Here is a 14,413-nt window from a genome sequence, read left to right as displayed (position 1 = left end):
TATTCATGAAAAATTAGAACCAACCTTAATGTCTATGGTTGAATAACTTATATAATAATATGTATCTATATGAGTTATTTATATAACCTAAAAAATCATATCTTTAAGAATATTTAATGACAAAGGAAAATGCTCAAAATAAAATATGTAGTTTAAAAAAGTAGTAAACAAAATTGCATAGGGATTAAATTACAGGTTATTTTATAATCTATATTATTTTTTAAACCAGAGAAGTGTAAGTTTTTTTTGGTTTGTTTTGTTATGTAGACAGGTTCTGGTAATGACGAGGATGGATGTCTTTTGCCTGCTTTTCAGATTTATGGCAAATCTTCATAAAGCTAACTATTTGTTTGTGTTTGTAACTCTGTTTATACCAGAGCATTTTTATATGCAGGCTAAGCCATTCTAAATCTTGCTGGATAGAAAATTGTATTTCAATGGAAGTTTGAAAATAAACTTTTTTCTATCTCCTACACAAATAATAAATAATTCTGAAAAACATACTAATTAAAACTTATCTATTTCAAAATGCCTAATAAATTTTTTATACCATACCTGTGATGGGCTTCATTATTTCTTTTTAGACAGATACGAAACTTGGGGAAAAAGAGCATGGATTGAATTATTCTCTGGCTAGTGGGCAGGAAATAACTTGCTTAAAAGTCTAATTTTGTATAGACTGTATTATTTTGGAATCAAAGCTATTATAGAAACTTAGGGATCAAAATTATAAATGTACAATAAAATATAAATAAATATTTGAAATGTTAATAAACCATTAGAAATCGGAGCCTTTAAAATAAAGGATCTCCTAAGTATAAAAATTTTTCATAAGTGGGTGGGGCAGTTGGTAGAGCTGTGACTTGCTACCAAGATTCTAATTTTTGACTTAATTCTTCATTATTCTTTGCAATATTTCCTTGAACTTCTCTATTCTTTTATTGGTTTGCCTTTCTCCAGAAATGCATTAGAGTGTTTATTTTTTCCTGACACACTTATAGAATTATTGCTTCTCTTACTTTCATTTCTTTCTTTCCTCTTTTTTACTTTGCCTTAATAAATCACAAATGAAACAGAATTGTTTTACAATGAAGCACCAGTTTTACTGAAAGGGCTGAAATATAGTGAATTGAAATATTAACCGGATCCCCACAAGAATTTCTTTATTTACAAGAGTTTGTTTAAATTTTGAGTTCTCAAGTAAAACTTTTTTAAAAACCTCCTTCTCCAGTCACAACTACCAGAAGCAATCTATAGCTGTACCAATATGTACTGAGTGATATTGGTTGGAAGAGAAACAATTTCTAAAAAAAAAAGTTTTCTTTCCTGTCACTGATACCCATACTTTAAAAAAGAAACTGGCATAATAAAATAGGATTAAAAATGTCTGTCTCTCAGGGTAGTTCTGAATGTAAGTTAGATAATTCTAAAAATAAAACAATTCAATCCCTAGGACAAACAAACAGAATTTTTTTTAATCTGTACAATCTTAATCTAAATCAATACAAAATATATCAGGGGAGAAAAGGGGGAAATCTACATTAGTCATTCTATAATGAGAGCCCAAATTTAATGAAGAGACCTGAGAGCCAGAGAATCTAATATAAGCTATTGCTTTTTTTATTGATATGTCTCCAAAAAGCTAATGGACCTCTCTAAGACCTGTGTTCTCTCACCAATAAAACAAACACACAAAATATTAAACTTTTCTCACAGTTCTTCACCAGACATCTTGCAGCTAAAGAGATGTGTTAATGCATACATCCAGCGATATGGGTGCCTACCTTAAGTGGCTTCTACACCCCCAAAATTCCTTGAAGTTTCATATTTTATTTCAAAAATCAATACAAAGTTGGATTTCTACTCCAAAATCTTGTTTTTGCCTTTAAAAAATATTACACTTACAACTACTTATTATTGGCAAGAGAGATGAGGGTGAGATGGAGTAATTTTCTACTTTGTTAATAATGGAAATAATTTTACAGTGGGCTCAGTTTTGGAGAACTGAGCTAAATCAAAGGGAATCAACAGTCCGTATTGTGTTAGCACCCAGGCCATTTCTTTTGTTGAATGATATATCTAAAATTCAAGCTCTTATTTAAAAAAGTGAATACAAATAGCAGTCATTTCACTACTTTAGTAACCACATCCTGGTAATTAATTCCTGAGGATAGATTACCCAGTAATTAATTCCTGAAGAAATATTCCCAGAATGTTGCAAAACAGGTGATATAGTGCAATCTTTTCAGACAATTTTTTTTTTTTTTTTTTTTTTTTACTTTTTTTTTTTTGCGGTACGCGGGCCTTTCACTGTTGCGGCCTCTCCTGTTGCAGAGCATAGGCTCCGGACGCGCAGGCTCAGCAGCCATGGCTCACGGGCCCAGCCGCTCCGCGGCATGTGGGATCCTCCCAGACCGGGGCACGAACCTGCATCCCCTGCATCAGCAGGCGGACCCTCAACCACTGCACCACCAGGGAAGCCCTTTTCAGACAATTTTTAATGGATATCTTGTTAAATATATTTAGGCTGAGAGGCTGAATAGAAGATTGAAATGATTTTGATCCTCTGATTTATGTCTTTACAATCTCAGTAAAAATATTTATAAAAGGATTTCTTCAGGGTACAAAAATCATTAGTGATAATATTTTTTGTTTTGCAGGTAACATTTTAGTTTTCATATATCATTATTATAAACTAATAATCTCAACCAACCTGTTATCCCTACAATTCTTTACATCTAATTCTCAAACTTCATTTATATTGCAGTGATCTTATATGTAGTATAAACATTTGCAGTTTAGCCTCTCTTAGTTATTGATACAGAATGTTTATAGCCTCATAGAAAAATATGTATAAAATTAGCTAACAATGTGAGGCTTTTATAATTATCATGAAGAGTAAAGTTCATTTTATTCAAATGCTAATCTTTTGTGATTTCTTTTAAATTCCAATCAAAGAAAAATAGTAATCAGGTATCTGGATTAGCTGTGAATTTCTTTTATTTATACTACTCCATAATTGGTGATTAAGGGTTGACTAGCATAAATGAGAGCATTATGTCTTAAAATCTATCGATTTGACTTTTCTCTACAACTCAAGTTTTAGTATATGTGACAAATCTTTTTCATGTTCTTTCTGAAGTTTTTCAATATTAGGGATAATTACCTATATCAGGAGCCACAAAAAATCACATGACACCTGATTTACAACCACTTGTGGCTTTGATAACCACATTGGTTTTCTAAAGTCTTCCTGTTACGATAGTTAAGGATTCACAAAATCAGATTTAAATACAGAAAATTGGTGTCAAGCATTGACAGATGAGCTGTCTGCTCCTAAAAGTCTTTGTGTAAATTGGTATATAGTCTGTTTTTCATGTTCAGAGTTCAATGGTGATTGTCTTTTCTCTTCTTATATTTCATTCTTTAAGCTTTTGTACTTGCACTTGCATTTGGAATTGAAATGATTTAGGAAAACTTTCATTCATACATTAATGTGGTAACATAAAATTTCCTCCATAAATGAGATAGACAAACAGACACACAGGGACATGTATACATATACATCCTATTATAAGCATCAGATTTTTTCCAACCCATTTATTTCCAGGCCTATTAAGGGAATACAGCTTTAAAGTAGAAACCAGGAATGGTGGTGGTCTTAGATTTGTCATTAATGTCCTGTGTAACCTTGAAGAAACTACCTCATGTTGCTGGACTTGATGTAATTTTAAGCTTTCCAGAAATAAAAGATAATGTAGAAAATGGTGTTCACTTGTTACTATATAACAATGCAGTTTCTAAAAGTTTTCAGAAAGCAGCATGAAACATTAGACTTTATATTTTTTTATAGAAAACTACGTTGTTTATAATCAAGATATTGTGTCAATTTAAAATGGAAAATAGCTTTTGATATAAAGATGTTCTCTGAAATCAAAGAAAATAGCATAAGAAAATGACTAAATAATATGAACTCACTGTCCATCCAGAGGCCCTTTCTTATAGACTGTTTCCATTCTAATTAGTATCCACTGTTTCTAAATTTAAGAACTCTGTTCAACCAAGAAGGGTAAGAATCAGTGATTATCTTTAGGGTACAAAATTTAATTAATGTTGAAGAATTAGTAAAAACTATTTATATCAAATAAAACCAAAAGTTGACAGAATTCTTATGGATCAAGATGCTTTTTTTCAAAGTGAAAATCCAATTTTCTCAGTATTATTCCTAAGCAATCTACTTATGCTATCAGAGATGTCCTAAAAGGGATAAGACAATCTATAGCCTGTCTCCAGAAACTATAATTTTGTAGCACGGTCAGATTTCTTATTTTTCCTGAGGACTTTAACACTGGGAATTTGGCATCACAATGATACTTCATCAGTTGTCTCCTAATACAAGCAAGAGAATCACAACTAACTTGAGCTATGCTGCTCTGAATGGAGACCGTTATTCTGCACATGTAGGAATCCATAATGTAAAAGCACTTGGTCTGAAGCTTCCTTCCAATCTCCCCCCTACTCTTTTTTAGTTTGACTTCCTCTTTAATCAAAATATTATTGTTACAGCTCTATTAAAAAGCAAAGGGATTTCTAATTTATACCTAATCTAATAGGTATATTAGATTGGGTTTAGAATCTTCCTTTTCTCATTTACACAGTGAGGTGAAACAAATTTTTAAAATAGCAGCTTTACTTTTCTTTTTTTCCTATCTTACCCAAAAGGAAAAAATAACTGAAAACTTTGAGGGAGTAAATGTATCTAACTTTGGTCTGGCATTAAAATTTTCTGGTTGGGCAGCACAGTTGTTTAATTGGAATCTCAGTGACAGCTGAACAACCTCAATGCTTGGGTTAACAAGCAGAGGAGCTTCGTTCTGTCACCTGTCAAGAATGATGCTTGTCAGGACTGATCTTTCCACTTAAGGAACACTCATGTTTCTAGTCATAGCACTGATGTTTTCTGATATTACAATGGAATAGACACTAAAGGAGACAAAGTTTTCTGCATAGGTATATTTGTAATTCTTTGTTTTTCATAAGCCAAATGCAAATGTAACACTACTCCAGATACTGCTTCATGAGAAGTCCCCAAGATAACCAAAAGTAAGTGCCCATTTCCTCATCTTAGGAATAGTGTCATAACAAAGACTGAATTCTAGTGACCAACCTATCTGCAGAGCATGTCATATAGCCTCTGGGTTAGTTAACTCCTTGGCTTGGCCTCCTAAGATGTATCTCAAAGAGTCAATTGTTGTTTTTGCATGTATTATTTAGTAATGTTTAGAAAAATTTTTAAGTTCACTTTTTCTTTATTCTGTCTTTTTTACCCATCTTCCCTCATTGTAGCAAATTAGACGGCCGGATGAAAGCAAAGGAGTTGCTAGTAGAGTTGGATCCCTCAAAGTAAATATGTTTCTAACATTTTTTGGCAAGATTTCGTCTATAGCCTACACTTCTTCCTTTTTGGAGGGTGGTGGGAGGAAGGGGGCTTTTTCCATTTTTCACCATCCCATTTTGTTTTATTTTAATATTTTTATTGGCTGTTGGGTCATATTTTTTTTGTTTCAGCTACACATAGAGCAACCAGCTGAAGGCAAGCTGCCAAATAACTAGCTTTGAGTGGCACCACAAACAATAAAAAGGGCACTGCCTCATTACGGGTGCCTGTAATTTGGGGTTCTAGAGTAAACCGTTCCTCTGATTGATGTCACTGACTATGTGTTAAGTTCCTGTTACACAGAGAACTAATATTTATTTTCAGAATGTTATATGCCCTTTTTACTTTTTTTTGTTAAATGTTATTTTAGTGTCATTACCATTTGTAGTTCATTCCAGAAAATAATTATTATGAGTTAATAACATGTATATTTTATATATATGTATATATATATATATATATATAATCTTAAGAATTAGAAAAGGAATTTCATATGATGCTAGCTAGTATAGGGGCTCACATATAGCTAATAGTAAGCACTCTTAATCCCCTTTGTTTTATTTGTTAAAAGTTAAAAAATTTATATAACAATCAACAGAAACTGATATATATATATATATATATATATATATATATATATATAAATGTTTGCCCATTTGTGTATGTGACCTACAAATACACCACTTAAAGATTTCTGATCTAATGGTCCCATTTGGTAGTTGTTAAATATCCATTGGTCAATTTATCTTGGGCATTCGATACTCTAACATTTAATCACAATGAAAGGTAACTAAATTATCACCCTTAAGAGACATAGACATAGCCAATTAATCACTTTTAATGCTGCCACTATAAATGCAAGTTAGAAAATTTGCTGAATTTTAAAAATATGCAGAGAAATCTCCCTCAATATTAACCACTTCTTCTATCTCAGTCCCATTTGTCCTTACAGCAATAGTAACTGCTAAATTAATCAAAATGACATAATTCACTGTACTGGGATGTCCCAAAATTCAATAACTACTTTGAGGCTAATATTAAGTCATTTTAAAATTTTACACACCTCCAATTTATTTCCATTTAACAATTTATGAAGCACTGATTTCTGCACTCTTTCCTCTCCTTGCCTCTTCTGCCTTCTTAATTTTACTTTTTTGTTGTTGTTTATTTATCTGTGTGTGCACACACATGAGTGCACATGGATGAGGGTGTGTCTGTATGTTTGTGTCCTTTATTCCAAACAAGCCATCTTCTCTGTTCTCTAACACTGCTATATACTGGGTAGCATTTTTGTTGTTGTTGTTATTTCACTAAGAATAATCAGAGGGGATGGGAAGTGTCTATTATATACCTAATTCAGAAGCGAGGCAAGCTAAAATTATTTAGTCAGAAAAATATGACTTTATGTATCTTGATGATATATCAGTAGCATTCCTCACTGTCTACCTGTGAGGTATCATATTTTAATTTTTTTAAGGGAAGATAAATCCATTATTGTTGAGACTATGGATTATGACTCAGATTCAAGTGAAAAGGTGCAGATGGACATAACTTTTTGGAAATGACTGATAGTGAAATAGAGATAAAATGGCATCCATACTGCAGCACCATCTGTTATAAACTGGATTGTGTGTGCGAGTACACGTGTGTTTATCTCGAAGTTCAGCTTTTGGATGTGTAGAACTTCAAGTTGTGATTGTATGTTTATTGTTTTTAAGTGTATATACAATATGATTATGTGTATACACATAAATATGTATAAGAACAAAATATACATTTTAGGGTTCAATCAGTTTATTTGAATATGGATGCAGCCTTAAATCAAAAAGTGTGTTTGGGAAAGGCAAATTTCATAATTTTTAAATGTCTTTATTCCATATGTCTACAAAATAGAAAATTTTAAAGTGAATCTCTAGGGGTTTATAAGGATAGTTAAGGTATTTATTTTCTCTAACACTTTGGGGAGAAGAGAGCCTTTAATTAAAATAAAATATTCTCTTCCTAGTCACGGTTTATTGAGCATGTATTCTTGCGCTATACAAAGATCTTTGATGTTTTGAAATGTTTGCCAAAGGCAGTGAGAAATGTATAATGCTATGATTTATTTTTAAAAGGAAAAAGGAAAACTGAAAAGAGACCAAGTTGCTTTTTCAATTCATTTTCTGATGTTTACATGTAGCTCCATCGAAAGCTGGAGGAGCTCAGAGATCACCTAGAAGGCAATGTGAAAGGATACTCTCTCAGAGTAAATGTACGATTTCACCCGGTGATTTTTTTTTTTTTTTTAACCTAAACTTCTGCTGACTGGTAATTCCAAATCTGATTGGTTTGTCCTCTCATCTCCATCTTTTTTACTTTCTGTCTCTTTTCTCCCTATCTCTTTCTTTTTTTTCTAACTGCAGCTTCATGCTCACATTTATGAAAGAAAGATTAAATCGGCATAGAATACCTTTAAGCCACACTAACATTGCATTTGATTTAATAGCATTCTGGCTCCAGTGCAAATTAAAACCTTTTTTTTTTTTTCAAAATCTGTGTTTCTTATACAATTGTATAATTTTCTGACGATCGTTTTATGAGACTTCATTTGGAGCTTTTCCATTTACTGTGTCTTCTGTCCCTTGTTGGATGTGTCAGCAGGATTATAAATTATGGGCTGGATCCAAGTGATAGAGCCTTGATGTTTCAGTTTCAGTTGTCAAGGAAGATATTCAGTGTTAGAGTCTCATTATAGGTAATCTGGCAAGTAGATACATCTATTCTGAGTTAATAGACGTCTCTTAACTCAGACTCTTTGGGAATAACTATAAGATACCATTTTTTGTCTAAAAATAAGAAAATTAGGCAGTAAGAATCTTCACTATGAACACTATTATGTAACATCTTACAAATACTTGAGATAATGGCTAATATACCCAGGACAACACTGAAGGAGAACAATACCTTATAGCCACTCAATACTGTACATACGTCATATAGGCATACTAACAATTGTATTTTTTGTGACTGATAGTTCAGACTCAGAATGCTTGGTCCTTCTCCTGAATATATATTTTCAAGATAAATGGAATTAAAATCTCTAAAATGGTACATGGTATAAATATGGTAGAAGAAAAGCTAAAATATTACAGTAAATAATTACTGGCTCTATTTAACCTTGACCTCCTATTTCTGAGGCTTTAAAAAAAAGTTCCTATGAAACTTAGCCCTGGTTTACTTCTCCCGAGATTATTGTCATACATTTAATTCATATTGCTATAATAATTTTGTTATGAAGGATAGAATAAAAAATAATAGTGTTATGATAATTCTCTGGTTTCTCAGCTTTGTTTTTAATTATATACTATGTGTATTTTGTATATCTCGTCATTAAATTTCTGTTGACTAAAGTTCAAAGTTTTTTATTAATATCAGTCTTTAAATTCTGATAACTAAACAGAAAAGGAAATTAATACATGTCTCATTTTTCTACTTCTTTCTTTTGAGCCAGTCCTTCTTTTCAGTCATATTCTTAGAGAATTTGAAAAATTACCCACAATCATCCCCAGAATCTATCCCACTGTTTTAAAAAAAATAAAAAAGATTAGTATGAATTTTATGATTAAATCAGTCTAGATATATCTGGATATCATTCTAGAAACTCCTAAAAAGATTCTGATAATGTGTGTTTTTAGTGCCACACTCTTCCCTAACCAGTCATAAAAAATGATATTATTTTTCTTTCAGTGAAACCAAGACCAGAAAGTTGAAACTTGCTAAGATCTATATGATAGGGAGTTTGTGTTAGATTAGGGTTAAATTGAAATCTCTGTGCTTTGGAAATTGGTTTTCTCATGCCACTCTTCAATTTCTTTTTTTCAATACCTGTACTGCGTGGTGGAGTACATAATAACTAGTCTCAGTGTCTTCATCTTTTGTTTCATTTCACTGGGTCACACTTTGTTCTAATTACCCTTCTTCTAAAAAGATTGAATATAAGGTGTATCCTTCTAAGATTCCTGTTAACTAGAAAAGTACAGAAGAACAAAAAATATATTGTCAAAAGGCAAATAATAGTATTTTCTCTACAGAGTTCAGCTAGCAAAAGACACAAATCAAAATCTTAGCTGAGGGCTTCCCTGGTGGCGCAGTGGTTGAGAGTCCACCTGCCGATGCAGGGGACATGGGTTCGTGCCGCAGTCCGGGAAGATCCCACATGCCGCGGAGCGGCTAGGCCTGTGAGCCATGGCCGCTGGGCCTGCGCATCCAGAGCCTGTGCTCCGCAACGGGAGAGGCCACAGCAGTGAGAGGCCCGCGTACCGCAAAAAAAAAAAAAAAAAAATCTTAGCTGAATGTTCAGTGTCTCTCCTTCCCTTTAATTCTTATTGCCCCAGAATGCCTTAAAATATGCCTTGTATATTAAAAATTGTTGCTTAGAAGCAGAATAAAGTTATTCTAAGTACCATACGCTATATAAATAGATCTCGTTTCTAAAATGAGATAAATTGGCATATAGTGACCATTCCATTTTGTGAAAATTTATTGTAGGTGTCCACACAGAAGAGCAAGTATATGAATGCCTTTTAATTCATTGAACATCGCTAAATATTTCAATAAGATGACAGGTTCAGAACCATGTTGCCACTTAAATATCTTATAGTTGAAGAAGGTGAGACATCATTCAGAAGTTTGGGATGAGAATTTAATTAAATTATTCATGTTTCAATTGGTATCATCTATATGATGTATTATTTTTTAGAGGACCTGCATTTTTATTTATTACTTATAATCAATGATATAAAGTAGACTTTTATTAAGAGGTAATTTTTAGAACAGTATTAAATTTTATTTATTTCTCATATGAAAACATACTTTTTAATTTTACATGGACTCTTCTATAGCAAAAAGTAGGATGCATTCGATTCTTGAATTCTCAGTTAAGAATGTATCATCTTTTTCTGTACTTTATACAAAACTGAAGTATTCTGAACCCTAAATGAGTTTTTAGTAATTTTCATCTTGTACCTAAACACAGTTTGCCTAATTTAACTACTGCAAAAGTAACTACAAATCCTTAGATTGATACTGTGCTGAGAACAATGATTGAAGAATAAAACCACATAAAGGAAAAAATTAATTTTCCATGTAATCTAATGTATGAATCTAGTAGGAAGTATATAAATCAGACAGAGAAAGACAAATACTGTATGATATCACTTATATGTGGAATCTGAAAAATACAACAAACTAGTGAGTACAAAAAAAGAAGCCAACTCACAGATATAGAGAACAAACTAATGGTTACAAGTGGGGAAAGGGAAGGGGAAGGGGCAGCCTAGGGTTTAGGGATTAAAAGGTACAAACTATTACATATAAAGCTACAAGGATATATTGTACAACACAGAGAATATAGTCAATAGTTTATAATAACTGTAAATGGAGTGTAACCTTTAAAATTATGGCTCACTATACTGTATACCTGTATTTACATGGTATTGTACATCAACTATACTTCAATAAACAATTAATTAAAAAGTAATGCAGACAGATGATAATTGGAAAACATAAGATAATGCAAATGAATTCCTTTAAGTAATGTACATCAAGGTAAATTTATAAAATTGAAGTTAATTCATTAAAGAGCAATAGGGCCCTGGGAAGCTTGAATGTTAAAACATTCAGAAAAAAAGTAGATAAGTACTCATGAAATAAAGACAAAAAGAAAAGAAAGGAGATGAATAAAAATACCTCAAAGCCACAAATTTTTTATTTTCACTCAGTCTATGTAATATGATGATACATTTCCATTCAGCTACAAATATATACAGGTAGGTTTGGGGTAATCAAATATGTTAATTTTTTAAAGGCTTTAGCAAACAGTAAAAGGGAAGGTGACTTATGAAGACAGATTACTGACACATAAGTGAACTAAGAAGAAAGGTGATGAAGTAGAAGGAATATGATAATTATAAGTACCTGCTATGCTAACACAAAAAAGGGATGGTGTTATCTAAAGTGGAAAAAGTTAAGGGAGGAGTTATCACTTGACTATATTTTTATTAAGTTTAAGAAAAATGTTTGAATCAAGCCAGAAAGTAATATCTTTTGAAGTGTAGTTTTTAAATGTTTAATAATTTCCTGAGTGCCAAAATAAGACTGGTGTGAAATGGGGTAATACAAATAATGAATTAGATGGTTGTGATTTTATGTCTTTCAAGATCAGTGTCTTCATTCCAGCTTTAGTTCTAAACTAACTCATCTTATATTGTTGATGAATTGTCTGTGGGTTTTTTGCACTTTTTTATTAATTAAATTAATGCTATAACTCAGGGGTCAGCAAACTACAGCCCTTGGGCTAAATCCTGTTTCTCTTTTGTGGGCCCGTGAGCTGGGAATGATTTTTGCAGTTTTAAATGCTGTGGGGGAAATCAAAAGAATATCATTTTGTGACATGTGGAAAATTATATGAAATTCAAATTTCAGTGTCCCAAAAATAAAGTTTTATTGAAACACAGCCATACTCTTTCATTTGCATATAATCGGTGGTTGCTTTTGCAGTACAACAGCAGTTGAATAGTTATAACAAAGACCGTATGGCACATAAAGCCTAAAATACTTACTATCTAACTGTTTACAAAAAAGTTTGCTGACACCTGCTAAAACTGGTTAGTGTGTCAAGGCAACATTGACAAAGAAATTATTATAATAGAGATTGTGTGAAATTATCATCGTTTTACAAACTGAGAAAAGGAGAGCTGCTTATTTTTTCTGAGGATGGTTTCGGATCATTCTGCATGGAAGCATGCACTTAAAAGAGTTGATCCCCTGAAATTTTCTACCTTTATGTTTTTATTCTTCCTTTTTGCACTGTTTATTCTGTGCTCTTCGCATGCCAAGCACACAAGGTAAACTCACTATGGAATTACATTAAACCCTTCAAATATAGAACTATCATATGGATAAAGTATCGATTATAAATTCCTCTTCTTTGGGGAGCCCCTTACAGAGCTTTAAAGATAAATTCCACTGTTGCTCTTTAAACTTATTTAAATATTTAAATGTGTTTTTAGAGTATTTTTATTTAAAAATAAAAATGTGTTTTTAGAGTATTTTTGCTGTACACATTGTATTTTTCTGTTTATTACTTCCTTGCATCTTAATAAAGATATTTCCCCTGAAAACCACAATCAACTTTTGATTTCTGCTAAATTTCCTACTTGACCTCACCTAAAATCATACCTTCTATAGGAAATTTCGTACAACTAAGAAAGACACCCTGAAGTGATCAAGTAATACATCATATCTTAATATAGCACTTAAAAATCTGAAAGTGTCTACATTGAATCAGCCTACTTTGACTGAGGTGAGGAAGAACTACTGGAACATTAGTCCTTAGATGAATAATCTTTTGGTAGCTTTTAAATGACTAAAGATCAATTTGTTTATGTACTCTACTTTCTTTAAGCAAATTTCAGTGTTTTTTGGTTCTTGTATGTAGAACATTGAGCCTCCTGAGTCTTCCTTGTTTGACATTTTGGCATTTACTCATATTAATAATATGTGTCTTCTGCTTTGAACCATCTATTACTTATAAAATCGCCTGCAGTAGCCTAAGACATCATTTGGAGTGGAAGTGACACATCTGTGAGGTGTTTAATGCTTACTGTGGAATTGCCTTCTCAGAATTGACATTAAGACAATAGGGTACTAGTAAAAGATCTCCTTGACAAGTAAATTTCCCTAGTAATTAAAAATGGAAAAGTGAGGGGAAAAAAAAGACAAGACTCAAACTATTTTGAAAGATAAAGTTTTTCACTTTTATGGGTATAGTTATAGGAACAGAACAAACATGCAGAGGAAGGCTTTCTTAGAACTAGGATCCTGCTAAAGAAAATCAGATATGTATGTGGTTGAAAGATTTAATTTCTTAATATGTATAGCATTGATCATATTTTAGAAACTACCTCATAGTAACTCATTAAGTGGCAGTGATACATTTTATCACAAATCTTTGTGATGGTAAGTGTAAAACCTTCTGAATATTATTTCACACAATTCAGTTTTTGAGGATAGAAGAAAAAGATTTTGTATATTCACTTATTCAGTAAGTCATTATTGAGTGCCTACTGTATTCCGCTCTGCTGGGTGCTGGAAATACACTTAAAGAACAGATCAGATAATAAGGACATTTCTGATTTCTCCACTGTGCCATCTTCTTTACCTTATTTCCCTACCCTAACTTTGTATTTTGGAACTTCCTGAAGAATTTCTAACTAGAAAATGCATACTTGAATATTTAGCTCACATGGCATTCTGACAACATAATGAAAGAAGAGGCCACAAAATTGAATGTGGCAGTGTGACAACCTAGAAAGTAAGAACAGGCCAGGAAATTATCAAGTGAAAGTCATGAAGATTAAACATGGTTTTAAGTATAAAATAGTTATCGCAAAAAAATCAATGAAACATTCTGATAAAAGACAGGTCTGGAGAAGAGTTTTGTGGTTAAGTTTTTTAAATATCTTTTTGGTGTTGCTACTGGCTTATTTGTTTATTTAGATTCAGTAATACTGAATGGATTCAGTAATGAGAATGAAATAGTAGGAACAGGAAATCAGAATCAGAATATTGATCTGGCTTTGGTGCCCTCTTTAAAGAGTAATATGAAAATGTACAATAGAGTCATTCTATAAATAATCTCACATGTAGTTTGCTAGTGTTAAGACTGAGATCAGTGTGGTACCATAGGAAAAAGTGACCAGTGTTCCACTTTCCTGTTAACCTTAAATGAGCGTCTTCTGAGCAAGATCATACCAGATTCTGATCTGGAGAGCCATCTCCATCATGGATCTTTTTTTTAAGCCAGGTATTTTTTTATCACAAAGTTCTCCTCAAATAGTATGAACCTTGAGATTTCAAGCTCAAGTGTCTCTTTATAAGGCTGTTTTATTATCTGGCAAATGTGTTGGTGATGGAACCTTCTAAACTTCTGAGACC

At 32.3% G+C, this 14,413-nt stretch overlaps 1 protein-coding gene across 15 annotated transcripts in view; it reads left to right on the top strand.

Annotated features, from left to right (window-relative positions):
• GPHN (gephyrin) overlaps positions 1-14,413 on the top strand; it is a 617,199-nt gene that overhangs the window by 395,413 nt on the left and 207,373 nt on the right. For 8 of the 15 annotated variants that reach the window (XR_013827354.1, XR_013827355.1, XM_079915083.1 and 5 more), the window contains 2 exons: positions 5,347-5,403; positions 7,617-7,688. The exons of 4 other annotated variants lie outside the window; for them this stretch is intronic. Coding sequence is in view for 9 of the 11 variants with exons in the window: in XM_079915083.1 (XP_079771209.1) it covers positions 5,347-5,403; positions 7,617-7,688 (129 nt within the window). In the remaining 2 variants the exon portion in view is untranslated. The remainder of the gene's footprint in view (positions 1-5,346; positions 5,404-7,616; positions 7,689-14,413) is intronic. 3 more of the 15 variants (XM_079915085.1, XM_079915080.1, XM_079915079.1) reach the window with 1 other exon arrangement.

The sequence above is a fragment of the Stenella coeruleoalba genome (assembly GCF_951394435.1).
Source record: "Stenella coeruleoalba genome assembly, chromosome: 2".
Taxonomy (NCBI): Eukaryota; Metazoa; Chordata; class Mammalia; order Artiodactyla; family Delphinidae; genus Stenella; species Stenella coeruleoalba.
This window is presented reverse-complemented; position numbering and strand designations above follow the sequence as displayed.